Source organism: Grampus griseus (genome assembly GCF_964374135.1).
Source record: "Grampus griseus genome assembly, chromosome: 5".
Taxonomy (NCBI): domain Eukaryota; kingdom Metazoa; phylum Chordata; class Mammalia; order Artiodactyla; family Delphinidae; genus Grampus; species Grampus griseus.
The window spans coordinates 141,390,063-141,417,130 of record NC_138998.1 but is presented as its reverse complement, the minus strand read 5'-3'; the positions used below and the strand labels follow the sequence as shown (position 1 = coordinate 141,417,130).

General features: G+C 53.6%; 1 protein-coding gene across 5 annotated transcripts; it reads right to left on the bottom strand.

Annotated features, from left to right (window-relative positions):
• Nucleotides 1–1,320: 1,320 nt before the first annotated feature.
• RRP1B (ribosomal RNA processing 1B) lies at nt 1,321–26,611 on the bottom strand. Of its 5 annotated transcripts, none has more exons than XM_082654741.1 (16): nt 26,433–26,611; nt 20,613–20,695; nt 18,999–19,056; nt 17,685–17,770; nt 17,320–17,381; nt 16,852–16,981; nt 15,469–15,533; nt 14,852–15,033; nt 12,751–12,833; nt 12,059–12,156; nt 10,234–10,253; nt 9,075–9,206; nt 7,929–8,551; nt 6,123–6,272; nt 4,885–4,948; nt 1,321–4,055 (listed from the first exon to the last, which is right to left on the bottom strand). In XM_082654741.1, the coding sequence occupies exons 1-16, from the start codon at nt 26,560–26,562 to the stop codon at nt 3,862–3,864; spliced, it is 2,160 nt and encodes a 719-aa protein (XP_082510867.1). In that variant the 5' UTR covers nt 26,563–26,611; the 3' UTR covers nt 1,321–3,861. The 5 variants fall into 5 exon arrangements, 3 of the variants coding, with proteins under 3 accessions (XP_082510867.1, XP_082510868.1, XP_082510869.1); XM_082654742.1 differs by having other exon boundaries at nt 9,075–9,203; XM_082654743.1 differs by lacking the exon at nt 20,613–20,695 and adding an exon at nt 20,397–20,581 and having other exon boundaries at nt 26,433–26,542.
• Between the last annotated feature and the right edge of the window lie 457 nt (nt 26,612–27,068).

Genomic DNA, 27,068 nt, shown 5'->3' with positions numbered 1-27,068 from the left:
CGCTGCAGCGTGGAGCACAGAACACGGCCTGGCACACGGCAGGCACCCAGCATCTGCTGAATGAATGAGTGATTTGCTATAGAGGATACACACTGCTAGTACCGGAGGGAAAGATACCCATTTCGCAGCCTTCTTTTTTGGGCCGCGTTGCGCGACTCGCAGGATTTTAGTTCCCTGCCCAGGTGTCAAATCCTAACCACTGGACCGCCAGGGAACTTCCGAAGTCTGTCTTCTAAGGAGGGTGGCTCCTGCAGGGCTATCGTCTGCCACGTAGGAAAGGGGAGGGCACTGAGCATGCCAGGGGGTGCTGAACACATGGATGGGTCTGTGGGTGAGGGCGTGGAAACGGTGAGAGACCCCCCGGAACCCCACTCTGAGAACCGCCGTGTTTCAAGGTGATTTTAGGTAGTGGTGGCTGAGTGACATAACCCTGCCCCTAACCCCGAGCCTTCAGGAACAGGTTGGCTCCCTGGTGCCTGCAGCATCTCAGGAGGGGTGGGCCGGGCTCAGGCCCCTTGCCCCACACTCAGGTAGAGGGATGGGGAACCAGACACTGGCAGAGGCAGACAGCGGGTGTGGGCGTCCGAGGGCACAGACCCTCTGGGACTTTGCATTCACCTCGGGGAGGAGTCCCAACTGGCACCAGGCAGACTGGAAAGCTTGGCTGACATCTGAGCTCCGTTTATATCAGCAAGAGCCTGGCACCAAACGCCCGTCGCTGGAGGAACGGGTGGATACAGGCATCTCGTGGTCCTGCTGCTGAGACGGGGGTCGGGGAGGACGTATGAGGGCGTGGGGGGGTCTCATGCGTGTTCCAGGTGTTATTTTATGGGTTAAGTGACCCTCTGTGGACGTCTCTGGGATCCAAACCGCGACCGAGGACCGTCTGTTCGGGGAACACGTGTATACCAAGGCCAAGAGCAGGTGGCGGTGCTCTGCTTGCCTGGCGAGACAGGGCCGTCTACCTCTCCCCTCGGGGAAGAGGAACAGCGGCAGGCACCTCTCTGCGGTGGAGGTGGGGGGCCCCGCCCAGGACACCGGCGCCCCCTGCAACCGTCCTCACAGGCCGAGGCCTGAGGAGCAGGTGCTTCAGGCCTGGCAGTGGGGGTGTCCGTGTGCAGCCGCAGGGCGAGCCTCGCCACAAGCCCCCTTGCCGGCTCCGGGCAGGGGACGCACAACAGGACGGGTGCCCAGAGACGCCTGTTCTCAAACACTTACCACTGTCCCCAGCGTCAGCGAACCCCGGCTGCATTATAATAGCTCCCAAAGAGGCGTAGTTTTACGTACGCTGACAGTCAAGATCAAGTACACATCTGAGGGCAAAGACTGACGTTTTATTGGATTTGGCTTTGACGAGCGCTGACAAACCCTGCAGACACGGGTACAAAACGATTGTAAACGAACAGGCCTTGCCAGCAGTCAGGAAAATTCAGAGAAAACGCACACACACCAGTCAAGAGACAGATTCAATTCCACATTCCTTCCAACACCAGCAACTGCTTCCCGATTTTCTTTATGCTTTTCTTTGTGCTTTCAGTTCAGCAAAAGTTAGAAAGGATAATACATTTGCAAAGTGTGATACCAAATTGTACAAAACTGATCAGTCCTATGGGGTAAGAGGCAAGATGATCACTTTACAAAAGACTGTAAGATCACCAGCATTAATTTAAATTATTTCCCTTTTTGGACTTCCAAGTCCCCCTGGCAACTTTAGCTAGGAAAATAACATGCATCCAATAGAAAAAGACATTTTCCTTATGCGATATATTCTTGGAGTGTATGGAATGAGAATTTTAAAAAACTGTATTTTTTCTTTCTTTGTTGCCAACACTTAGGCGTTAGAAATAAGCCACAGTAAACCTTCTGAGCTTACCCACAAAATGGAGTAAGTCAGGACAGAATCAGAGAAGGAGAGATGGAATCCAAGACACACTGTCACTCCTGGGCTCCGGGCCCCAGGCAGGACGTGTCCAGGACGCCCCACTGGGGCCTCAGGAGCGACAGATGACATATCAGAGCGAGGAAGAAAGCCCCCACCCTCAACTGCAGGACCAACGAGCCGTTTTTGCCGTTGGTCTCGCTAAGACATCTTAACATCGTTGGATTATACGGCCCATTGGGCTACATGACCCATCCTGAACGCTGAAATAAAAATTGTTAGAAAAATAATCTGGCCAAGGATAACGAAACAATTTTTGTAAAAACAAAAAGTTAAAAACATCTGAGCACTCAAACCTAACCTTTTCACACCATCAGTTTTGGTTTCGATGGATCCTATCGAAGGCAGCACACTACAAACCACGCCACCACCACAAGGTTCCGACTACTTAACAGCACGACGCTGAGGCTTGCTTTGCTCGCGGCCTGATTATGATACAGCTCTGTTAGAGAGCGGGCCAGGAGCAAAGCTCGCACGCCCTCCTTGCTCACCAGGCCCCCGCAGGCCGGCCCACCTGACCTGCAAGTTGTCAGCTGTGGTCTTTGCAGAGGACCCCACCCTGATCACGTGATCGAGGAAACCAAAGTCACATCAGCCCTGCAACCCCAGTGAGGCCGTCACCCCAAGTCGCAGCTGGGACCGCCAAGGCGACGCCGGGGTCCTGTGCTGGGGAGGAGCCAAGGGGGCTGGCTCGGGCTGTGGTGAGAAACTGGGGCTCCTGCACAGGGGGAGGGAGAAGGCCCGAGGCCCCCTGAGCCAAGAGCTGAAACTACGTCCCCCGCAAATTCTGCACCACCTCCTTAGGGCTGTAAACTCCAGACAGAGCCGGGAGGGGCCCCAGAGCCTTCTCTAAGGTTGCGGGGTCTGTGTCCCACCTGCCACTCAGGCTCGAGGGACAGACACAGCTTCCCAAGACAGATCAGTCGCCTCGCCAGCACTGCTCTAAGCTGCACTTCTGTGTTTCCAACTGAAGTCTGAGCGCCGTCCACCCGATTGCTGTAATTAACTAAAATTAGAGCTTTATAAAAATCTGTAAGTGCAAGCTTCGACATTTGAAAAAAGGGAGCTACGAACAAATAAATAAGCAGAGACAATTCTTAAAGGCTGCTTCTTTTGCCTTCTAGCAGGAACCCAAGTTTCAGACACGGCGGCCGCACCTCTGAAGACGTGAGCTGGGACTGGAGATGGGCAAGCTGCTCTTGGGGCCGCCAGCCATGGAGGGTGTCGGCTCACACAGCACGAGGACCCGGGCGCCCAGGGAGGACACCCTAGGCGGGCCCAGAGGTAGGAAGCCAGGGAGGAAACCAGGCCAAGGCAGAGGGAAGGAAGTGTCTGACCCCCGAGGGCAGAGGCTCTTCTCTCCGCCCCAGTGCCCCCAACTCGCAGGGTCAGCCCCGCTGAGCACGCAGTGCGAGCGCGTAGAAAAAGCGCGGTATTGCTGATGTGGTTACAAGTCACTTCTACCCCAAACTGCCAAACACCCCTGAACATGGGAACAAAGCCCTACATGCGTTGAAAAAGAAAAAAGACAGACTGTTAGACCCAAGACCACCAGAAAACCAGCCTCGCTTGGCGGTTCCACACGCGCTGGGCGGGGCTGGCGAGGAACTGAGCCCCGGGATGCCACCGCGCGCATCAGCGCAGGGGCACCGGGCAGCGTGCTCTCAGCCCATGGGCCTCGCCGCCACAGCCGGAGGCCCTGAGGTCACCCACGTCTGGGAACACCCGGGGAGCGGAGAGCTCGAGCACGAACGTCGTCTGCAGCAGCAGCTCAACCCAGATGCCCGTGGCCCCGCGGCTCACCCAGAACCTCGTACACACAACTCATGGGAATTTATAAAACAGTAAAAAGGCCCCACTTTTAAACGTTATAATTTATAGAATACTCTGTACAAAAGCAGTCTGTGAAAGGACTGACTACCCTAGAAGAAGTCTATAGCCGTCGGCCTCCTCTTTGGCGTGCCGGTCAGCGGCTTCTTGGTCCCCAGGGGCGTGCTGGCCGGCGAGCTGCTGGGGGTCTTCAGCACTCCGTGGAGGGGTCTCTGCTCAGGGTTGAAGGCCACCCGGGAGGGGCCCGTGGGACTGACCAAGATGCTCTTGTCCGTCTTCTTGAATTCTGCCCCGGATGAAAGCAAGGCCACAGGTTAACAGGGTACGCACGCCTCCCTCTGTCCTGCCGGCAGCGCAGGCTCCCGCAGGCCCCCGAGCTGCGTGCTCACTCCCAGGCAGGGTGGCGCCCTCGCCAGGCCCGCAGAGAGGGCCCGAGAGCCCGGGAGGAAATGGAGTCACCAGTGAGGCTCCTTCCCTCGGATGACTTTCATCCTCCTCGGAAAACGCCCTGAGGCCACCTGCACGGACGTGGGGGAAGCGCCAGGCGGGCCAGGTCGCGTGGGGGGGGGTTACGGAACATGGGCACTCGGTGAACCCCCGGTTTGGGTCTGGGATGAACCCCAGGTTTAGACAGTTGAAGGAGCCTTTCCTTCCTGGTGGATTTGTTCCCCCCATTTTCTCCAGCGCTGAAGATGAGAGCTTCACAGGTCCTCTCCAGACAGCCCCTCCCTTCTGCACGCGTGCGTGTGCATGCACACACACACACACGCACGCGGGCACACATACACGTTTACTTGTGGTCCCTAAAAACAGCCAGGACCTAAACTCATTATGTACTTGTAAAAACCTTGGTTTCCTCCTTTGAAAGACAAAGCAAGGCCAGTGAATCACACCCGTATGGAAAGCGGTAGGACAAGTGTGCCCCTCTTCCCCCCTCCCCGGGCAGGCAGCCTGCAGACCTTCGCGGAGGCAGGACAGACCGCCAGGTGGCGGGCCAACAGGGCTTCAGAATCAGGGCAGGCAGGCCTGGAAGCCGAGGCCCTCCCGGCCGCCCCGGGAGCAGCCCAGCGACGGGCCCAGGCCCTCCCCGCCCCGCAGAGCGGACACCGACTCACCCGCCGTCGTGTTCCTGTTCAGCCCGAACGTCACCTTCTTGGAGCTGGACGGCGTCCTGTGTGGCTGCAGAAGAAAACGACACCGAAAGGAGCAAAGGACACGGCCCAGCTGCCCCGAGAGCCCACGGTGGCCGCGTCGCAGGCCCAGCACTGGCGGGCCAGCCCCGCTCTGCAGTAACCGCCTGTCCCTGGGTTCCCAGGGAGGAGAGCAGAGCAAAATCACGGTGTTTGAAACCTCCCGGGAACAAGAGGAAGCTCACCATTAACTCCACCCACCTCGTCCCAGAGCCCCGCCGTGACCTCGTAAGGGGAGCGATGGGCCCGCTCCTGTCACGGAACCTGACTTCTGGGGGCAACGGACGGGCACTTCCCAACTTCTCGTGCAGGAGGACTCCAAGCGGATTGGATGTTCTAACAATTCATCAAAATTAAGTAACTGCTTCCTATCTGACAAATTCCTAGAAGCGTCCCCACTCTGCATTATGAAGCACTTTATCGAACCCTTCTTAGAATCCCAAATCTGTGTGAATCCCGTAATTCTACTTTATACCATTTTTGCTTTAATATCAACATTTTAAGAGAGGGACTTGGCTTGTGTGAGTCTTGAGTCATTGAACAAATATCCCTAAGATTCCTTAAAAGAAACCCAGGCCGCGGCCACCCTGCCAGTTCGAGTGGGTGCTATTTAAATGTGAGCTCGCCGGGGGTGTCCGCAGCAGGCCAGCTCAGCCCGCCCGCCACAAGGGCTCCGCCAGGACCTCGGTCTCCTGGAGGTGGACTGGACGCACCCCCAGTGGCCCGGCCTGGGCACCCGGCACAGCTGGCCCTGCCTTCCTGAGCCCTGAAACAGTGACCACCCTCTCCCACCACCGCGACTCGCTCTGACCGCTCCCCTCGTATCCCAGGCAGATCTGTGGACCCAGACTCCCCAGAGCTTCCGTCCCCCCCTTCGCTGCCTAGTCCTGCGACTTCTCGGACATGGCACCCCAGACCCGCCGACGCGGAACGGTGTCACCGACCACACCTCAAGCTCCCCGCTGAGCCCTCGGGCTGCCCGGGGCCGGAATGGCTGCCTGAACAAGGCTGGCACGCCGCGAGAAGCGGCAGAGGCCAGAAGTGGGGCCCGAGGCCAGAAGTAGGGCCCGAGGCCAGCGCGCAGAGCCCCTGTCTGCGCCTCGGGTGGCCGTGGTGGGCCGGGGGGCAGAGGGACAGCGGGCGGCGGGGCGGGGGTCGGGTACCTGCAGCCCGGGGCCTGGCGAGGTGGCGGCCCCGCTGCCCTTGGCCTTCCTGAAGAACAGGGGCTTCGGGGAGGAGGAGGCGTCAAACTTCACGAAGTCCCTCTGGGTCCTCAGCTGCTTCCTCAAAGGGCTGAGCGCGCCACCGCTCCCCTGTGTGTAGAGGGGCGAGACGGGGGTCACACCCCCCCGTGAATGCAGGAAGCGAGCGGACACAAGGCGGGACCCACTTACCAGCTCACCCCAAGCCCCCCGTTTCCTGTTCCAGGTGTGCGAACACCTCGCTTCCTGAGCAGACGCCACACACACACGAACGCCCGCCTCCCCACGCTGGCACCACGCCAGCGGCCAGAGGTGTACCTTCTCAGCCACGAGAACCATTTTTACCCATCTTCAAACTTATGCCCATGTTCTGAAGATCTCTGCCTTTCAGAGACCATCTACTACGCAGTAATTCACTCTCTCGTTGCTGATCAGACATCACTGCCCACGGAAAGTCTGGCACGGGAGGGAGAGTGTGAGGCTACCAGGTTCTGTGGGTCCGTGACAGGCAGACGGAATGTCCCCTGGATGTTTCACACTGACAACCCCACGGCGGGCCCCGCTCTATTCCTGGGGTCTCAGGGGTCTGGGAAGCCCAAGGCAGCCCACTGGTGGTTTCGGCAAGTCCCTGGTGTGCCTGGCCAGGACCCACGGTGTCGCACACATGGACAAGACACGCCACCCCTTGGGGAGGAAAACCTCCCCCGACCCTGTGACTCATTTAGCAGCCCCTCCAATCCTCTCCGAGGAGGGCTACCAGGGGCAGAGAAGCGAGACCCGAAGAAGGAAATCCCTCTGATATTCTTAGTGAAGAAAGAGCATCAGTGATAGTGGGTGAAGGGCAGAGGCCGCAGAGCCCAGAGAAGGCGACACAGCTGACACGGCAGTCAGGGAAGGTCTGAGGTGAGAAGAGACTTCCTGAAGCCCAGCTGCGCGCCCTGCTTCCCTGGCTCAGACTGGCTACGGACCCACTTAGGGATCCTGCACTGTGAGGCCCGGAAGCAGCGAGTAACCCAGTCCACACAAGCTCTGTAGACAAGGGCCTTGATGTCATAACTGCTGCAAAGCAGGAGATGCAGATATGCACGCTGGGCAGGGGTCAGCTAGCCCGTTCTGGAAAGGGCCAGGGAGTAAACGATTCCGGCTCTGCAGGCCGTGAGGTCTCTGTCACACTCCTCAGCTGTGCCGCGAGAGGCAGAAGCAGCCAGGTCAGCGTGGGCGCCGCTGGCGGGCTGTGTGCTAGGAAGGCGATGCCTGCCGACCACTGGCACAGACGCACTGCACGTCCAGAGAGGAGGGTGTGAGACGCAGACCTAGAGCCCAGGTCCCCGTCTATAGGTGGCTCTAGAGATCCAAGTGGACAAAAAGTTTTTTCATTGAAAACATCAGTGAGATAAGAGAATTGGGGCTTCTGCCTTTGCCAGGACTGGCCACGAGTTGAAACAGAAAAACGAGATCAGCGTGTGATGGAGACACACACCTGCCTGTTTATCTGCTGGGACTGGCCACAGGGATAGGTCCCCAGACTGAGGCCGGCCCCGCCCTGGCCTCCGCGGAGCCAGAGGGGTGGGGGCTGGGGGGGACGCAGAGGAAGCCACCGAGGGGGTCACTGCTTGCTCCTTGGTAGAGGTTGTCCGGAGCCATGACCGCTCCCTGGGCCCGGGGCTGGCTGTCCCCTGTCCTGCCCATGCATGCGGCTGAGCAGGTACGGCCCTGACACTCCCGCCCGGGAGCTCCAGCCCCCTGCCCTGGGCCCGGCCGCCTTACCAGGGCCTGCACGAGCTTGACCCCTCTGTGCTCCGCCCACTTTGACATCTCTTTCACTTTCTTCCTCTTTTTCAAAACAGCAGCTTTCTGAGCAGACAGGTCGTGGAGGTCATGGCCGCCGGACTCCCTCCTCCTTTTCTTCAGCTTCCCGCCCTGGGGCAGGGTGGCAGGGCAGTCCCCTCTGTCTGCTGGGCTCGCTGGAGGGGGCAGGGGCCAGGCCAGCGTGGGCGGGCCGCCGCCGTTGACCAGGAGGGCGCCCAGCTCGCGCGTCCTCTTCAGGACCGGGGCGCCGCCAGCCAGGGCCGCTGCCTCCGGGCTCTCCACCTGGACCCTCAGGCTTCTCTTCCTCAGTCGTCTCCTCCTGCTGTGCACGGAGGCGGGCTCCGAGCTGCTCTGCTCCCGGGGCCAGGACGTGGCCACCGTCCCCAGCTCAGCCGCACTCGCCTCCTGGGCTCTTCCGGGACCGGCCTCCGGCTGCCGGCTGCCATTCTGCTCCGGGCACGTGGCCTCACCACCGGGCCCCAAGTGTTCAGGCCGGAGGTGGTTCTTCTTCTTCTTTTTCCTTTTCCTCTTTGGAACACTGCCTGCGCTCTCCTCTTCCTCGGCAGGAGAGAACTTGGCTCCTAGAGACACAAACCAGTCAGAGAGCGCCCCGGTGCCCAGGCCACCTGGCCAGCCTCGTGGGGGAGCGCAGGGCACGTCCCCACGGTCTCCCAACAGGTCCTCCTCTGTGCCCTCGGGCCCCACGAGCTTCCTCACCCAGCCCCACCTCTTCCCTGCCCCGGCTGTGGCCGGAAACCTTCCTAAGCCCTGCTTTGATATAAATGCATCTGAAATAGTATTCCGATTTCTACTAATTTGCAGGCCCAGGCCCAGTAATGAGACAAATGCTCCGAAGGGCAGTGTCCACCCAGCATCCCCCTGTCCCCACCCACCTTCTCCACTAGGAGTCAGTAAATGCCTTTACTTTAGGGAGGCTGCACCGTGGTTCCACAGGAAACAGCAAAACACTCAGACAGACTTTCTGTCTCAGCCCCTCAGAGCGACGGCTTCCGCTCTGCGATGACCCGTGTGGACGGCAAAGGCAGTCCCCGCGCCGCCCCCCTTTCACCCCCGCCCTCACAGACTGCGGTCTTTGCGGCTCACCTTTCCCTCTTTCCATGCCCGTTTTCTCCAGAAGTTTGTTCCCTTTCTTCTTATGCCTCCCTTGACTGAGGCTTTGGTCATCTTCGTCAGCAGAAGCGTCCTCAGCAAAACTGAGGTGTGAGATACTGCCTGCTGGACACCAAAGCCCCTTCTGGTCAGCTTTCTGAGACCGGCACCACTCTGTCCCCAGGGCCTCCGAGCCATGCCCCTCCCCATGTCACGTGGGTAGAGTTTTAACACTGATTTCTGCCATAAGGCCCTCACTACTCCTCCGACCCCAACCCGAAAGCTGGGACACAGGAAGTACAGACTTAAAAACGCTTTGTGGGGTGTTCCCTGGTGGTGCAGTGGCTAAGAATTCGCCTGCCAAAGAAGGCGACACGGGTTCGAGCCCTGGTCCGGGAAGATCCCACATGCCGTGGAGCAACAAAGCCCGTGCGCCACAACTACTGAGCCTGCGCTCTAGGGCCTGTGAGCCACAACTACTGAGCCCACGTGCCACAACTACTGAAGCCTGCGCTCTGCAACAGGAAGCCACTGCAGTGAGAAGCCCGCGCACCGCAACGAAGAGTAGCCCCCCGCTCGCCGCAACTAGAGAAAGCCCGCGCGCAGCAACGAAGACCCAACGCAGCCAAAAATAAATAAATAAATAAAAATTTTAAAAAAAGCTTTGTGGATCTCTCAGCTGAGGCAAGGGACTGCAGACCTGGGGTGACACCCTCCACACCTCAGCCAGGTCTGCAAGGCCCTCCAATTCTAAGCTCCCCGTGTGCACGAGGGACGGGGCAGCAGACCATCCACTTGGCTCAAATGTAACCAAGCTCACAGGCAGCAGCTTCCCCTGGGGGACGACTGATCACACAGCAAATGAAAGGGACTCTGAGAGATCAGCTTGTCTTCTTCATGAAGAATCCACCCCGCCCCAGGGGCTCGCGCCCGCGTCTGGCTCCGCGCTGGTCTGGACAGGGGGTGGGCGGCGGGCTGGAAAAGGCCCAACGCCGGGTTCCTGCGAGGGCCTCTGCTCAGCTGAGCAGGCTCATTTCTCATGCTTTCAATTCATGTCTCTCAGTCCTGTTTTTCAATATTTGGCACAACCGCCCTCTGTGGGGTCCACGCTTATTAAGAACATCACCGATTATAATCTTCTCATTTTCCTCACCTTCAGAAAGATCTTGGAATCTGAAACAGAAAACAAGAAAGCTTCCTAGAGAAACCCTGTCTTTCTGTCTCCTGTAAACATATGCACTAACCTTTTAAAATATAAGTGATATTTGTCTTTCCTTAAAACAGAATCTTTATTGAGATATAATTCACATACTAAACAATTCACCCATTTAAAGTGTACAGCTGAATGTTTTATTATCAATATATTTTTATTGAAGTATAGTTGATTGGCAACGTTACTAATTTCTGCTACACAGCAAAGTTATTCAATTATACACACATATACATTCTTTTCTTGCATTCTTTACCGCTACAGTTTATAATACGATGTTGAGTACAGTTCCCTGTGCTATACAGCAGGACCCTGTTGTTTTCCATTTTACATACAGAAGCTTAGAGGGTAAAGCAATATTGGGGGTTTGTTAACTCAGCTTCCTTCTTTCCTAGAAGGGGAGGTGGAAGAGGAAGGTGGTGTGAGGCAAGGGTGAGAAACAAAGGACAAAACTCCCTCAAGTGTCATCATATCATCAACGACACGAGGATCTAAAGACGTGTCTTGGCACATCCAAATGAAATGGAGAAATTAAAATCTTCTTCTTGTTTCTTAAGGCTGAAAAAGCTTACATCTCTACTGACATTGCATTCTCTGCTTTGTTCCCAAGTGGAGACAGCCTAGCCGTGTTTTGCTCTACACGACTAATGTATTAGAACAGAAAGAAGTGTGAGCCCTGTGCCGTGAGGGCCGTGTGCCGTGAGGGGGCGAGTGCTGTGAGAGGCCGTGTGTATGTGTGTGTGTGTGGGGGGGGGCGTGTGCTGTGAGGGGCGTGTGCTGTGAGGGGGCAGGTGCTGTGAGGGGCCGTGTGTGTGTGTGTGGGCCGTGTGCCGTGAGGGGGCGAGTGCTGTGAGAGGCCGTGTGTATGTGTGTGTGTGTGGGGGGGGGGGCGTGTGCTGTGAGGGGCGTGTGCTGTGAGGGGGCAGGTGCTGTGAGGGGCCGTGTGTGTGTGTGTGGGGCGTGTGCCGTGAGGGGGCAAATGCTGTGAGAGGCCGTGTGTGTGTGTGGGGGGGGGGGGGCGTGTGCTGTGAGGGGGTGAGTGCTGTGAGGGGCGTGTGCTGTGAGGTGGCAGGTGCTGTGAGGAGGTGTGTGCGTGGGGGGGCGCGTGGGCTGCACGGCAGCGCTGGGCAGCAGACAGGCCCGCGTCCAGCTGCGTCTGGCAGCTGGGAGCCCGGGCCATCGGTCGCCTCCCCGTGCCCCAGCTAACTCATCTGTAAGTGGGGCAGTGACAGAAGCCGCCCTGTGGTGCCCTCCTGAACATGAAATGATTTATGTGCAGCGCTCAGAACAGGGCCGGCTCACAGTGTGCGATCAAGTTCAGCTGCTGCCTGTCGTGAGTCACAAGCCCCGGGGCTGCGCAGTGAATTACCTGAATGGTGGTGATGGTGTCACGACCACACTTCTGGCAGACAAAGTGGGAGCTGGGGGGCGGGGAGGGGGGAAATAGCTGAACCGCTATCCCAACCACACTGCAATTTCTTGATTAGCAGACGTTACACGTTCTCCACAGGCTTCCTGCTACATCATCACGGAACAGCTAAGAGGTGGGTTTAGCTGCCTCTGCAGAATGAACTTGAGGGGCAGGGGAGCGGCTGTTTTTACAGAACCTTTCAGTTTATGTGTGGGTACTGCAAGTCTATGAGTAATAATATTATAGGACCGAGAAAACAGGGAAGCATGGTGACAGCTCATCTCATGGCAAGAAACAAAAGGGCCGGACTTGAACACGAACGACGATCAGGTGAAACCTTCTTCCCCGATCACTTACTTTTTGATTAGCTTGGAGAGACGTTTCCTGTTGAAGGGAGGGATGTTCTTCCTGTTGGTTATTTCCAGGAGTCGGTCGGCAACTGCCTTGTAGTCAAACTACGTGAGAAGAAAAGCTAAACGTCAGCCCGAAGCACAGCGCTGCCGGTCTTGGAAATCACATCGAGCAGACAGGGAAGCCAGAGCTCGGGGCCCTGGAAGCATCCCGGACAGGACGGTGCACACGGCACGCCTCAGGCCTGCCGGCCAGAAGCTAAGCGCTGCCCTTGAAAACCTCCTTCTATCTGTTCTCAGAAGAAGCTGGTCTGTATTTGTTCTATTTCTTCTTTCTGAAAATTCGGCTGGGTGTGCTATGCTGTTCTGTAAACTGAATCTAGATGTTCCATTTGTACTTGGTATCGTAGTAAGCCTCCTTTATTTGAAAAGTACCACTGGGCTCCCTTTGTTGGACGGAACAGAGCAGATCTTAGTAATTCAGGCCAAAACGAAGACTGACATCTTTCAAATTGCCGTCATACTTAAATCTCTTTGTCTCCAATAAGCTCATTACAAGAAAGGCACCAGTGACTGAGGGATTAAAGAAAACCTTACGCATTAGGCATGTGGTTTAATCAGCTCTGACCCTAATTCCCCAGCAGCCAGGCGGCTCCACAGCAAACCCATATTCTACAAAAAGCAACACCTGCTACCAACCTGGAGAAGCAGCCCGGCGTCCTCCACGCCTCCGCCACCGCCCCGTCTGCCTTCCTCAGCGACTCCCTCTTTTCTGCCCAGTGCTATCAAGGAACACATCCACAGACACAACTCAAATACATGGCCATGGCTACCCCTCAGAGGAGCCACCCACCATCCAATTAGGTGCCTCTTAGTGAAAAACAACATTTCTTTTTCTTTTCTTTAAAAAAAAAAAATTTATTTATTTATTTGGCTGCGCCAGGTCGTAGCTGAGGCCCTTGGGATCTAGCTCCCCGACCAGGGATGGAACCTGGGGCCCCTGCACTGGGAGCTCGGAGCCTTGTCCACTGGACCACCAGGGAAGTCCCAAAAAGAATATTTCTTTACAGACAAAACCCTGCAAGTACATTTATAAAATCTCCCAAAGATGTTTTGGATTTTTAGTCCTGGGACATTGAAAAAACAAAAAACAAAAAACACCTGGGAGAAATCACACATTTTGCCTTTTAATTACCTCGTAGACAAAACCCCACTGTGGAGTGCAGTGGAGGTGGACAGGAAACCTGTGGGCCGGGGCTCAGGCCAGTGGGAGCGGGGCAGACAGGGTCTGTCCCTAGTCTCAGGAAAGCTGAGGCCGTGGTGAACGCTCTACAGTAGCGCACTGACTCTCGGGGCCGCCTCAGGAAACACAACAGGCTGATGTTGACGTGACTCTGGCATTTAGGAAATAATCCACAGAGCATTACAGCTCATGGAGAAGCAGGTAGGGATTACCACTGGAATCGCACAAGCTCTCAGAGGTGCCCCGTCTCTGGAATCCTACCAGCTCCTGAGCGGTGTGGCCTCAGGGCAGAGCCCGGAGAAGACTTGGCGGGCCCCACAAGCATCTGATGAAGAACCTGGGGGGAATCTTGGGAAGCGCTCAGGGAGGAGGGGAACGGCTCTAGTTCAGACACAGACGTGGCGGAAGGAGAGGGCCAGGGCCGAGTCAAAACATGCTCAAGGCCATTCAGCGAGCTGTCACTCGTGCTGAGCTCACAATCAGAACATCTTTTCTTTTCTGTTTCAAAGATTTGTCTTTTCCTGACTAAACAACATATAATCATTGAAGAAAACTTAGAAAAAACAGACCAAAGTACAAAGACAATAGAAATCACCCACAATTTTGCCACGCAGGGCTAGCCCTTACCGCCTTGGTGTACATCCTTCCAGATACATACGTACGCGTTTATGTGCATATGTCTAAATATACAAATCAGGCACCTTCTACACAGAGTTTTTTGGCCCTGCTATAAAAAATTTTTTAAAATTCTATTTTCTCTATTAGTTTTTGAAAACTTTCCTTTTCAGTGGCTCTAGAACATTTCAAAAGCGTGGGTACAACCTGAACTAGCCCTTTACCTGACACCGTGGCACCAAGATGCTGAAAACCAACGTGAGTTCTGATGAGGCTGCATTTTAAATGCCCCACGCAATTCCCACGGACACAAACAGCGCTGAGAACAGGGTCCATCCACAGTGGTTATTTATACACCCGAAGAAAAAGAACCCTGGAGGAACTCGGAGACAGAAAGGTGAGCTGCAGGACAAGCATGCGTTCCCAATGCAACAGTAAATCAGGTCTCCCGTCAGGGACCCTCTTACAGACACAAGGCCACATTAAGATTTTTAAACACATCAGAAAAGCCGAGGGAACTCCCTGGCAGTCAGGTGGTTAAGACTGGCTAAGACTCAGTGGTTTCACTGCCGAGGGCCTGGGTCCAATCCTGTTCGGGGAACGAAGATCCCACAAGCCTTGCTACGCAGCCAAAAAAAAAAAAAAAAAAAAAGCTGAAACAACAAAAACACACAAAACCCAAAGCAACGAAAATGACAAAACCCTCGAAGAAAGCCCTGCGACCCTGGGAACTGCAGAACTGTGCACGAGCCCCAGTGTAACCAGGGGCCCTGGACCCGAGTGTCTAAACACAGCCCTACTTCCTTTCTCCGGTGGGGGCCAAGGCAGAGGCACCTCTGATGAATTCCAGAGTGTGGTCAGTGAGCTGGCAACAAATGTATTAAAAAGTGTTCCTCTGAGTGAACCTGACCTAAGAAAGACTCTTCAAGTAAATTCTGTTACCTGTTTTCTTTCTACTGATTGCTTTTCTCCACGTCATCTCATTTCCAGACGTCTCTTCCTCAGAGAGGTCACTGTCACCCACTTTGGTTTTCTGTTCCTCGACCGTCTCTTCAGGTGCAAAAGGAGACTGATCTACAATGACTTCAAAAACACCCCTAGCTATAGTCTGTACCAGAGTCTGGCTGAGGGCGGAAGCACAGCAGAGAGAGTGTGGTTAACAGTCGGCCTGGACTTGGTTCCCTAAAGGAGCACAGAGGGCCGGGAGGTGGAGGAAGTCACCACACACCCCGTCCAGCCCCCCGGGGACCCGCTGGGCCCAGCGGCCGGCACCCGCGTTTCTAACCACACCCCCATGCCAAGCAGCTGCAGCCGCCAGGGGCCAGCTCGGTGCCACGTGCCAGGCGGAGGGACCGGGGGTGGGAGGAAGCCCGGGCGATGGGAGGGCGAGGTTCCTGGAGCCGCTGGGGGCCCAGCCACGACTCAGAGCTTCCTTCCAACGCCGCGCAGCTGTTCTTAGCTTTGCAGGGCCTGTGCGCCATGCTTCACCTACAACTTTACCACCACCTCCCATGACGAAGCACCAACCGGAGCAGTAAAGTCACACGCGGACTACTTACTCCTTAGTCTTGGCGGCCACCTTGCAGAATGGGTCAATAAACTTGAGGTTCTGATCGGCCAGCAGCTGTAATTTAGAAAGAGGAAAAACCATGAGGGGGAAAAAGAGCCTTTCTCCTTTCTGATGTGTCCTCGAGAAAGGAACCATTCACGTTTCTCACACAGCCTGCATCAGACCAACACGTATCTCACAACACCCGAAACACACTCCGCTGAAGGTCATGGCCGCCATCCAGCCCGCTGGGCATCTCGGCGCAGTGACCAGAGAAGACTGCCCCTCCCAGCATTCCCAACACATACTCCTTCCTCCACAGAGAAGTCCTACTCAGACACTCCCAGACACTAAGGTGAAGGAATTAAAAATCAAATGTTCACCGCAGAACCCTCGTGGAAGAAGAGAGTAAACCCCTGCTCCTAATCCCAATTCAGATCGTCACCGGCGTGCTGAAAACTGTGTATTTCCTTTCTCGCCCTTTGTCTGTTCACAGACGAATATATACTTAAAAAGCCACCCACGTGCCCAGCTCTGTCTGTGGCCTCCTTTCCCTACTGCTTTTTATTTTTATTTTTTGGCTGCACCTCATGGCTTGCGGGACCTTAGCTCCCCGACCAGGGATGGAACCCGTGCCCCCTGCAGTTGGAGACGCCAAGTCCTAACCACTGGACCACCAGGGAAGTCTCCCTACTGACTTTCTAAAAATAATTAATTAACTAATTTATTTTTGGCTGCGTTGGGTCTTTGTTGCTGTGCGCGGACTTTCTCTAGTTGTGGTGAGCGGGGGCTGCTCTTCGTTGCGGTGCGCAGGCTTCTCATTGTGGTGGCTTCTCTTGTTGTGGAGCACGGGCTCTAGGGGCGCGGGCTTCAGTACTTGTGGCTCGCAGGCTCTAGAGCGCAGGCTCGGCAGTTGTGGTGCACGAGCTTAGTTGTTCCGCGGCATGTGGGATCTTCCCAGAGCAGGGCTCGAACCCGTGTCCCCTGCATTGGCAGGCGGATCCTTAACCACTGCGCCACCAGGGAAGTCCCCCCTCAATGCTTTTTAAAAACTCGACATCACAAGCATTTCCTCATGTTACACAATCCTTCGCTGGACTGCATAAGCTGTTCTCAGTTCTGTTGTATAGACTGCCGTGCACACCCTCACTGCATAAATCTTTATCCACATGACCCATCACCTGCTTATGGTACATTCCTAGATGCGTGAAAGAACTACGTCAGAAGAAAGGCTGACCCACCCGCGCTGCTACTGTGGCTGGTAACCCTGAGCGCCAGCCAACAGCATTTCCACCCCCAGCTCACAGAACATTCAGGGCAGGGCCAAGGCCCTGCCTGTTCGGGGCAGCTGTGGCCACGGTACACTGCCACAGGGCGTCTGCCCGCTTCTTACCTCTTTCCCTCCCACCTTGGACAGTTCATCCAGATAGATATCGATGAAGTGGAATTTCACTCCGTTCGGAGACTGACTCTCAGGATGCAGGATCTCCTTCATCAAGACATCCAGGAAAAGCTTGATTCGGCTACAGGAAGCAACACACACGGTTCTGTTAACCCCAGCTGCCAACATCCTCTCCTCCCCCAGAGAAATCGGCAACGCTCTCGTGCCCCCCTGCTTAACAAGCAGTGCGAGGCGGAAAAGGTTTGACAACCACTGAAACAAGTATAAGATGCTAACTGCCACGTGTGCTCAGATCTGCTGGATTTGAAGTTCTTCATGCGTAAGGATGTTTTGCTCTTGGTACGCAGAGTGGAAGGCATGGACCAGGCAATTCAAACTTGTTAATTGAAAGACCTGAAACCACACTATTGCCTTCAAAGTTTTAAGGCCCCCAAACGCTAACCCGTATAGTTTACCAACCTTTCTTCCCAGCCGTTTCGCTTCAGAACTTCAAAGGACTGCCTCAGGACCAGACGGATCAGCTACAGAGACAGACAACTCTCGTTACAAAGAAAGGGAAAGTGAGAAATACTCATCAGCTGAGCAGGATGACGGGTAGAGCCTGCATCCCCAAAGTGAAAAAGCTTCCGCAATAATCATATTTAGCTTCTAGAACAAAAAGATGGTAACTAAGGATGCCCAAACAAAACAGACGGCTCTGAGCGCATCTTCCAATGTGCTCTGCTGGTCGCCTTACCGTGCACTGCACCAACCAACCCTGGCACGGTCCGCCAGCTGCCGCCCGCCCCCGGCCCCGAGTACAGGGGCTGTGGCCCTGCCCTCACCATGTGGTACTTGTCCAGACGCAGCCCGTCGATGTCTGGCCACTCCCGGTTCACGGTTTGCCAGAAGGTCTGGATGAACAGGTGCTCTGCAGTGAACAAGAGGCTCTGAACGCTTGCTTTACAGGGTACCATGCTACCACACAGCAAGAAAGTAACGAAGGGAGACAGACTAGGATTGTTTATTCAGTCTTCTCAAGAATTCTTGGGCAGCTAGAACATCTGGTCAGTAACTAAGTACGCTCAATAACTTCTTTTACATTTACATAAAAGCTTATTTTAGTAACAGGAAGGCTGGCAATATCTTAATGTTCAACTCGAGTGCTGTCTGGAGAGTGTTTCATTATCCACTGCCAAGCCACGTTTCTGCTAAAAATCGAAAGATTTCCTGAGCCACAGCTATGGCCCTTTTCAAAGCCCATCTCTGCCTAACAGTCAATCCAAAGCCATTAATTCTGATGAACACTTGGGGGATCCACGTAGAAACTCGGCTTTTTTTTTTCATGTTCAGTGTCAGCTGGGTGAGGTCTAACAAAACATTCTAGTTTTCTCTTCTGAGCCATGAAATTGGCACGTTTTCACCCCAAAATAAGTTGTTTTTTTGGCTTTACTTCTTTTTGCACAACTCTCTCCTGATATATGAAAAGCTACGGTATACTCCGTGTGTAGAGTTCTGGTCCTTACGAGGTCAGCTGAGACCCTGCTAAACTCCAGAGAACCACCGAGGGTTAATAAGGCCAGTGGATGGCTGTGTTCTGAGGAGGGCTGAGCAAAAGAAGCGGATTCTGCTTCCTCTTCCTCTGTAACTTATCAAAGCCTGAATGTCTCAGAATAATTAATTCCTCCCTTTGTTTACTCTTTTGGGTCAAGAGGGGTTACTCTACAGCTTGTTACCCGTGATGACCTTAAATGGCTCTAGTCTTAAGGGGGATAAGCCATCCTCTACACCCCGAGGTTACTGCAAACACCAGCATGTTCACACACAGCCTCTAAGAGTGCTAAAGTAACTCAGGATTTGGAAACTCTGGAGGACTGCTATTTCTTAAAATATTTTTTTGAAATTTCTGAGATGCCAAATGTGGTGTCCCACAGGACACCTCCTCCGTCACCCTCTCAGTGTGTTTAACAGTTTCCCCGTGGGACGGTTTGTCGCCTGACATTTACACGCTAGCAGCCCAGGTTCGCGTGAAGCTAGCCCATTGGAAAACGGAAACTTTGAAGGAAGGAGAAGAAACAGTATTGACTAGATTTCTTAGGCAAGTTACCAAATCTGATGAACAAGGAAGTGTTGAAAGTCATGAAAACATCAGGACTTACGAGCCTCTGAGCTGTTAACAACATGGATGAGTTGGGATATAGTGTTCGCTAGCTCCTCCTGCAAAGGCGGGGTTGGGGAGAAACATCGGGGTTATTACGCGGTACCACTGAGACGACAGCATCGCGGCCTGAGGGAGGGGGGGCGTCTCTAGCTCCTGTTCTCAATGTCACTTCCACTAAGAAGAGTGTATCTGGATATCTGGATTTCATCAAATGTGAAATTCCCAATTTCGACGGACCGCTGTGCCAACTCAGCATGCCCTTGAGAACTGTCTAAGCCGCACGCTTACATAAGTCACCTCCAGCTATGCGCTCAAATGACCTACAGAAGAAACACACTGGCTGTCAGCAAGTCCTGGCTGTCAAAATACAACTTGAATTGAGATTCCATCCAAACCCCCGAGTAATGGAAACACAGGTGCCAACGAGGGGGAGTGGCCGGCAGGCAGACACCGGGACTGTCACTCCACGAGGCTCCGTGTGGAACCAGGAAGTCCCCTCGTTGGCTTGCTCAGAGACAGGCTGCAAAGGCAGCGTGGTGGGAAAGGTTAAGGGCATCCAATGCCACGGGAAGAGCCCGTCCTGCTGAGCCACACAAGCTCGCTGGGGAGAATTTGGTGTCTCGGTCTATGAAGAAACCTGCCTTGAGGAGTGTCAACAAAATAACTGTTTATGAGTTACAGAAGGAAAGAACAATCCCTGTCGATACTACCTGGACTCAAGTCTTTCTTACGCATTTTAAATGAACTCCCAGACTTGCAAGCGATATTCCCTTTTATCTGTTTTCATCTGTTTTCTTCCTCCACTAAAGCTGTTGGTTACTGTTACTTTGAATGTAACTTAAAAATATTTTGCTCTGCTATCCTACTCAAAACATGTTCAGTGGCATAAAGGCAATAAATCAAAGTGAGTCATTACACAGCTTAGGGGAAGTGGCAAAGCTGCACGGTAAAACCCAGCCGAGTAAAACCCACCCACGACGTGTCAGGGGCTGCGAAGAGCGTCTCCTAAGGCTGACCCTCTACGGCTACAAAGGCAGGCCTGCGTCTACACGTCAGAACAGAGCTCGTAAAGAGCTAAACCATCTTCTTGGATGGTTTTGGTGGCGGGGCTCGGTGCGCTCGGCAGACAGGGGTCCAGGTGAGCACGCGCACCAGGGACAAGTCTCCACTGCCTTCGCGGGTGAGGCCATCAGACCTGGGGCCGCTGCTCACTCTACAAAGACCCTGCCCCCAGCATGGGGGCCGCCCAGTGCCGGGCACCCGCTTAGCTGTGGCAGAGGTGGGCCTGGAGCCGGGGTAGCTCACACGATCTTAGACTAGTGCCATGCTGTTTTTGACCGCAAATAATAAAAGATATAACAGAACCTTTAAAATAAGTAATGTAAATAAAACCTACCGTGGAACCTATGAAACTGTGACAGAGAAATAATAAATCTAATTTCTGTGTCTTCTTTGCTCTTTGAAGCATCCCTTTCTGTATGGACAAGAGGTCCGAAAGTGATCCCTTGAAGCAATGGTTTTCAGTTTGTTTCCGTACATTAGGGATGGATACAGCATGAAATGGGCAGGCCTCTTATCCACCTGTCATATGACAAAGGGAGCTGTAGGTTACCTGTAGAAGGGGTTCATCCTGCACCCACAGGCAATAGAAGAGCCCTTTCCATATTTTTAGAAGTTCTTCTTGGCTGAAACCTCCTAGAGGGTGAAACAGCATAAAAATCTTATTTTAGAGTGCAAACATTTCCTTTCTAAGGTTAGAACTGCCACGTAAGCCGTGCCAATAATGCCGCACACGTTTTCATTCTTTCACTTGCAGACGCCTTTAAATCTGGAGCGCACAGTTTCTCGCTGCTGCGAAGCAAACACGCACACGTTAGGCAGTTCTATCAGCCACGGGGCGGGGCGGTGGTGGTGGCGTGTTCTCGTTACCTGAGGGAAGAAGCAAGTGTCAGCACAACACAACATTAACTAATCCAGTGGTCATTGTGATGAGTTCCACCAGCGCACAGCCAACGGCAGCCACGACCGTAGTAACTGCATAGTCACCTTGTTTACAACCAATCGTGTTAAGACTAAGGAATTAGTGGATCTGGGCAAGGATCATCGATGGCTGCTAAAACAGTAGGTGAAAAAATGCCGAGGAGCGTTACAATGGATGCATCAGACCAACAACCCCCAAGCCCATTAGATGTCCCGCGTGATGCAGTACAAAGAACACAGCATCACTTGTTAAGTATTCTCTCAAAAACGAAAGAGCCAATCTACACCACTTCAAATCTTAACATTAACACCAGTTTGCAGGAAATACAGGGGTCAGAGGAACATGTCAAATGAGACCATGGGATGCAGCCAGCAAAACCCCAGGTGTCGGAAACTCTATAGGACAAACGAGCCGGTTCCTCCAATGAATAAACTGCAAGGGAGAAAAGGTGGATAAGCCTGCTGGAATTTCAGATCAAACCCAATGGGTGGGTCTTGTCTGGATTCTGATTTGTCATAAAGAATCTATGGAATGATGGGAAAAACTCAACAGATAAGGTATGGTAATGGGTGGTTAGGTTAGAAGGGTCCCTATCTTAGAGATACACACTGAGGTGTCAGGAGATGAAATGAGATGCTGGGGATTTGCTTCCCAAGAATCTCGTGGGAAGGAGGAAGTGGGCCGATTAGACAACCCGGCCAGGTAATTAATAAATACTGAAGCAAAGTACTGATATTTGAAAGTATGTACTTGAAATATTCCTTAATTAAAAGAAGAAAAAAAGAACTGCATGAGATTATCAAATGTTATCACGGGCTGTTTTCTTTCTTCTTTTTACTGTTTAGAAAACTCATTATAATGAAACTGGAAAAGCACAACCACTGATGAAACAGGACTTAAATGACACCAGTTCCTGCGTGAGGCTTGGGACTGGGCATCCTTGTTTTTGCCAAGCAGCTACACGGTCTCCCCCTCCAGGGCTGCCCCCCTTCAAGGCAGGGCTGGGCAGGGCTCACCTACGTGGCGGCAAGCAGCCAGCTGGGCTTATGCCAGAGCAGCAGGAATCCCCTTGCCCACGGGGCTAGCGCGAGAATGGGCTGGTCATCCCACTGCTGGTCTTGTTCAGGCCTTAGGAAAGACTCTTGATCTCTCCCGGGAGACTTGCAGAGAAGGCACGGTTTGGACCCTGCCACACGGCTGGGAGCCTGTCTGAGGATGGAAGCATCGGGGGCAGCAGAGTTGTCTGCAGAGAAGCTGGGCTCTGGTACCATCAGTGGAGCGCCTGCATAAAGCTATGCTTTGGTTTTTTTCCCCTGAAAACTAGTGTGGCTTGGATATTCTGTCAAGTTCCAACTGAAAAAGAGTCCTAACCAATAAGAACATTTATGGCAAAAAAGTCATATACTATATCAAGAGTACACAGCTGAAAATGGCTTATTCACTGCTTCCCAAACCCAGTCCCCCCCCCCCAAGGGATCACTGCTCTCTGCCTGGTGGCATCTTTCCTGTGTGTGTTTACACAACACTCATGTGTGATACAGAAACGCACAGGTGTGTGTGCTGAAGCTCAGAAGCCTCTTCACTTAAAAAGAGCACAGTGTGTACTCATCTCCGGATGGCTTCTCTAAGGGCAGCAGCATGTCAAACCACCTCTAGGTGATCATGTGAGGCACTCAAGCATCGCTGGATAACCCACACCTGTACCAGGCAAAGGTGTGCTAGGATGCACTACAGAGGCCTTTGTGAGGGAAAACGGCAGATTTCGACAAAGTAACAGGTGAGAGCAGATCCTGGACAGCGGGCGGGAAAGGGGCTTGGACGTGAAAGCGTACTCTGACTTTCATCCTACGTGGAGCAACGAAATACAGCGGAAATGAAGCACTGGGTAGGCCCTGGTCCGCTCCTTCCCGGCTGTCCCTCCCAGAAAGGCCTTGAGCCTCCTGTTCGTCACCTGTGACACGTGTCAGGTTCATGCTTAGGGTCAAAACTAAGTGTACAAACGGGAAGCACGTTGTAAGAGCAAAGCACTACGCGGTGGGCGGGTATCACTGTGATCGTCCCAGGTTCTCTACCCATAGCCTAGTACAGCGCACCTCCCTTAAAAAACACCTGTTTCCAACGTTATATATATATATATATATATAAATCCCTCATTTTCACCCAGGAATTTAACTGGTAAAAACAAGGTACCAATCTTTGAAGCATGCAAAGCAAAACAGAGAAATGCTCATCATCTAACTTCCTTCAAGACCCTGAAGATGAAGTACGACATATCTGAAGCAGTTCTGTCCCACAATTGCTTCTGGATTTGTCTTTTTTTCTTGGGGGCTGAGTTTCTTAAACTTAATACAACTAAGTTTCTAACAATTATATAGGTTTAGTTGCTTCAGAATGAATGAGGTGAACATGAAAGTGAGACGTGGATACAGCAAGTCCGACAGCTCCTCTCATCACGAATCAGCCCAGGAGGCAGCTTAGCTGGTAACACGTGACCCCACACCTGTGTGGAAACAGCCACAGCTCCCCGTTTCTCTAACTACTGAGTTGAGAGACCCCAACCCTGCCAGTATGAAGAAACACTTGTTTCCCCCATTACTGCCGTTGGCTCTAAGACACCATCAATTATAAGGTGTACTGTTATCTTACGTGCTGCCAGGAGAAAGCAGGAACGCAAACGAAACTGTCACAAGGTTGATTTTAAAATTTATCCCAATTTTGGATGTGAAATGCTTAAAGCTGCAGAATGGATAAAAGAGGCAGAGATGCTTGTCTGTTCTGTTCACTGCTGCACTCCCAGTGCCAAGAGTAGTGCACGAAATAGTAATAGCACAGAGGAGGCGCTCCACACGTTTGCTGAATATATGAACGGATAAACAGGGACGAAATGAGCCCTTGTGAATAAAACCATGGTTATTCTACAACTGTGAGTGATCAACAGGAACACTTAAAGTAGCAGAGCAACACTGAGTTGCTTTAAGTTCTACAAAGATTTTCAATTTGTTTTGGAAATCACGAAGCTCTCTATGTTGCTAACAGACAGCAAGAGTAAAATTTCAGACTGCCTTTACTATGCCGAAGACGACACAGAAAACTTGGGTCTGTCAGTGAGATTCGCTGTCAGGCCAAGTTATTTCCAAACTTGTGTTTCTATTCTGACGAGCACAGCTGTGGCAGATAGTTTTATTGAATGTCTAGACATTCACTTTGCAGTTACTTTTTGGAAGGCCCGCTACGTTCCCTGCAGTGTGGGCGTGGTGGTGAAAAGGAGTACAGGACAAGTAACTCAGGTGGAATGGCGCTAACCAGACCGGACCCCGGGCACTGGTACATACCCCCGGCCTCCTCCCCCAGCATCACCTTGGCATTTCGGACCCTGAGCCTGTTCACCAAAGGGGTTTGAGCACCAGGCTCTGTCTGGCTGCCTCAGCCCGAATGTACTGCATCTGGTCCCTCTTCTGTTCCTGTACACAGGAAGGCCCTCGTATGTCTGGATGTGCGCCCACTTCCGGCTAGGAAAACAGACGGAGGCTTACAGTGTTTTGGGGGGAGAATGGCACATCTACTGATAATACGAAACAGCGTAGCTAAGCGCCACAACAGAGACATACTGGATATCTCCAAATCCCAGAGGAGCAGGGTGAGGTGATAGGTAAGGAATTTAGGGGCAAGCGATGCTGAACTGAAAGCTAGGAGTGGATCAAGGCTGGGAACCTTTTCTGAGTGACCAGGAGAAGCGAAGGTAGAGGTGTTAAATGGTGTGCTGTACACCAGGAATCAGTGTGGGGCAGTCACACAGGGGCTGAGGTGGGGAGAAAGAGGACAGATCACGGTCCGCAGACCTGGAATTCCAGGAAGGTGCTGATGTGATCCAGCTGTTTTAGGAAGATGAGCCCAGGCTGGTTTGTGGAGCATGGGTTCGAGGGGGGCACAAATGGAGTTGTTAGATCAGCCAGGAAGCAAGCAAGTGCATAAGTCTAGATGAGATGGAGGGGCCTTCAGTCAGGGCAGAGTAATTAAGGAGAGGAGACAGGGAAGACCAAAGGACAGTGGATGCAGGGTGCAGGGAGAGGATGAGGAAAAGTAGTCCAGGCCACGCACGTGTCCAGCTAGAGTCTGAGTGGAGGATGGAAACTGGCAACCAAAACAAAAGAGCACGAGAGACTTCCCCGGCAGTCCAGTGGTTAAGACTCCGCCTTCCAGTGCAGGGGGCGTGGGTTTGATCCCCGGTCAGGGAACTAAGATTCCGCATGCCAAAAATTAAAAAGACCACGGGCAGCAGACAAGCACCAGAAGAGAAGGTTTTGGAGGGAAGAAAATGAGTCACTTTTGGGCATTCTGAGTTTGAGGACGTGCAGGTGGAGACGTCAGGTGAGTAGGGCATATCTGAGCTGAAAACAGCAAAGGTCTGGGATAGAAGGTTAAGGTTAGGAACCTCTAGCATACATGGGATAAGAACAACTTAAATCTGTCGGGGAGACCCCTAACAGAATCGAAGTCAGAAAGCTTGGCTTCATTCCTCTTTCCAGCAGACTTCCCATGAAACTGTATTTTCTTTTTCCTAGGTAGTCTTTCGTGATTTCTTGTCAAAATAAAACAAACTAAGGATGTCAGTACAGGGATAAATGATATCAATTCTTTCAAATAGACTCAAAGTATTAATACTAGCAATAAACAAATCAGACTTTATCTTAGTGCAATAAAAACCTCCGCTGCGTACAGTAGTTCATGCCTTCAAGGGTTTACAGATCAGGTAACAAAATCCGTCAATGGCTCCCCACTGAAGTTAAAATCCAAACCACAAAAGCCCCGTGTGACCTGGCCACTGCCTACTTTTCCAACTTCATCTGTTAACACCCTCACCCTCTCTTACTGACCTTCCAGCTCTTCCCTGTCGCCTCCTCTCAGACCTGTTGAACGCCACCCCGAGAGTCCTGTGGAACAGCCTCTATAGAGGAGCTCTCTCTTTCCTTGGTTTTCGTTTTCTTTACCTCACTTATACGAGCTCTGTTTCAGTTATCTATTCCTCCCTGGATTTCCCGGGACAATTTCCTCGAGGGTAGGGTTTCTATCTTCTCTCCTGTAACCCCAGCACCTAAAGGTGTTGGTCAAGTGAGGACGTAACTCAATGAAGAGCGCACCAGAAGCAAGCAGGAGAATCCACTGATCCAACATGGGATCGGACAGAACGGGTCTAATTCTCAGCTTCCCCACTCGCTGTGACTTTCGGCAGACCACCTAACCCTGTCGGCCGCAGTCCCTCAACCGTAGAACCGGACGAGACCCGGCAGGAAGCGGACACAGAAGCACATGCAGGAGTGCGAATCGGTGCCGCACGCCCCCCCCGCTCCGCCGGCGGCTCCCCCGGCCCGGCCCCCCTCCCCGCACGCCCCGGCCCAGCCGGGGCTCCCCAGCCCCCGCCGCCATGTGCGCGGCGGACCGCCGGGCGCCCACCTGTCTCCCTCTGCGTCTTCACGCTGATATACTGGCGCAGCTTCTTCACCGCCCGATCCCGGATGCCCTTCTCGTGGGACGCCAGGCGCTGAGCGAACTGGATCTCGGCCGGCTGCATGGCGGGGGCCATCGCACCCGCTGGAGCATCCCCGGCCGCAGCCCGCCGCCGCCGAGCGCCAGCCGCCGTGCTGCCCGGGCCGCGACTGCGCAGAAGGCAGCGGGGCGGGCGGCGGCGCGCGGGTTGATGGCATCACAAAGGCGCCGGACGCCGCTCGCAGCGCGTTCTGAGAGCAAGCGCGGCTGCCTGGGCAGGGGGCGGGCCCCGCAGCTCAGGTTCGCGTCGCGCCTGCCCGGTTCCGCAGTCTCTCGGTCGCCAAAGTTCAGGGCCGTTGACTGCGAGGTTAGCCAGCGTTGGGTGTTGGCCAGGAAGAGACGGATGGCCAGTGTTACGTCATCTAGCATTTTTGCGCCCACTCCACTTAGTCCCCATCCGATCGGCAGCTGGTCCCCGGGATACGCGGCACCGAGTCTTTAATCGCATTGGACTCCTCGGGCCGCCTGGGCGGTGTGGAGGCGGGGGAGAGAGGCCGCCCTTGGGGATTTTGGCGGGATGGTGCGGGCAGCTCTTTCCCCGGC

Excerpts from the sequence above, each read along its gene's own strand:
- RRP1B (XM_082654741.1), bottom strand. The coding sequence starts at position 26,562 with ATGGCCCCCGCCATGCAGCCGGCCGAGATCCAGTTCGCTCAGCGCCTG. Across the intron at positions 19,057-20,612 it reads AGGATGAACCCCTTCTACAG|GAGGAGCTAGCGAACACTAT; the intron begins GTAACCTACAGC and ends CCGCCTTTGCAG. Across the intron at positions 12,834-14,851 it reads AATCAGTAGAAAGAAAACAG|CACTGGGCAGAAAAGAGGGA; the intron begins GTAACAGAATTT and ends GTTCCTTGATAG.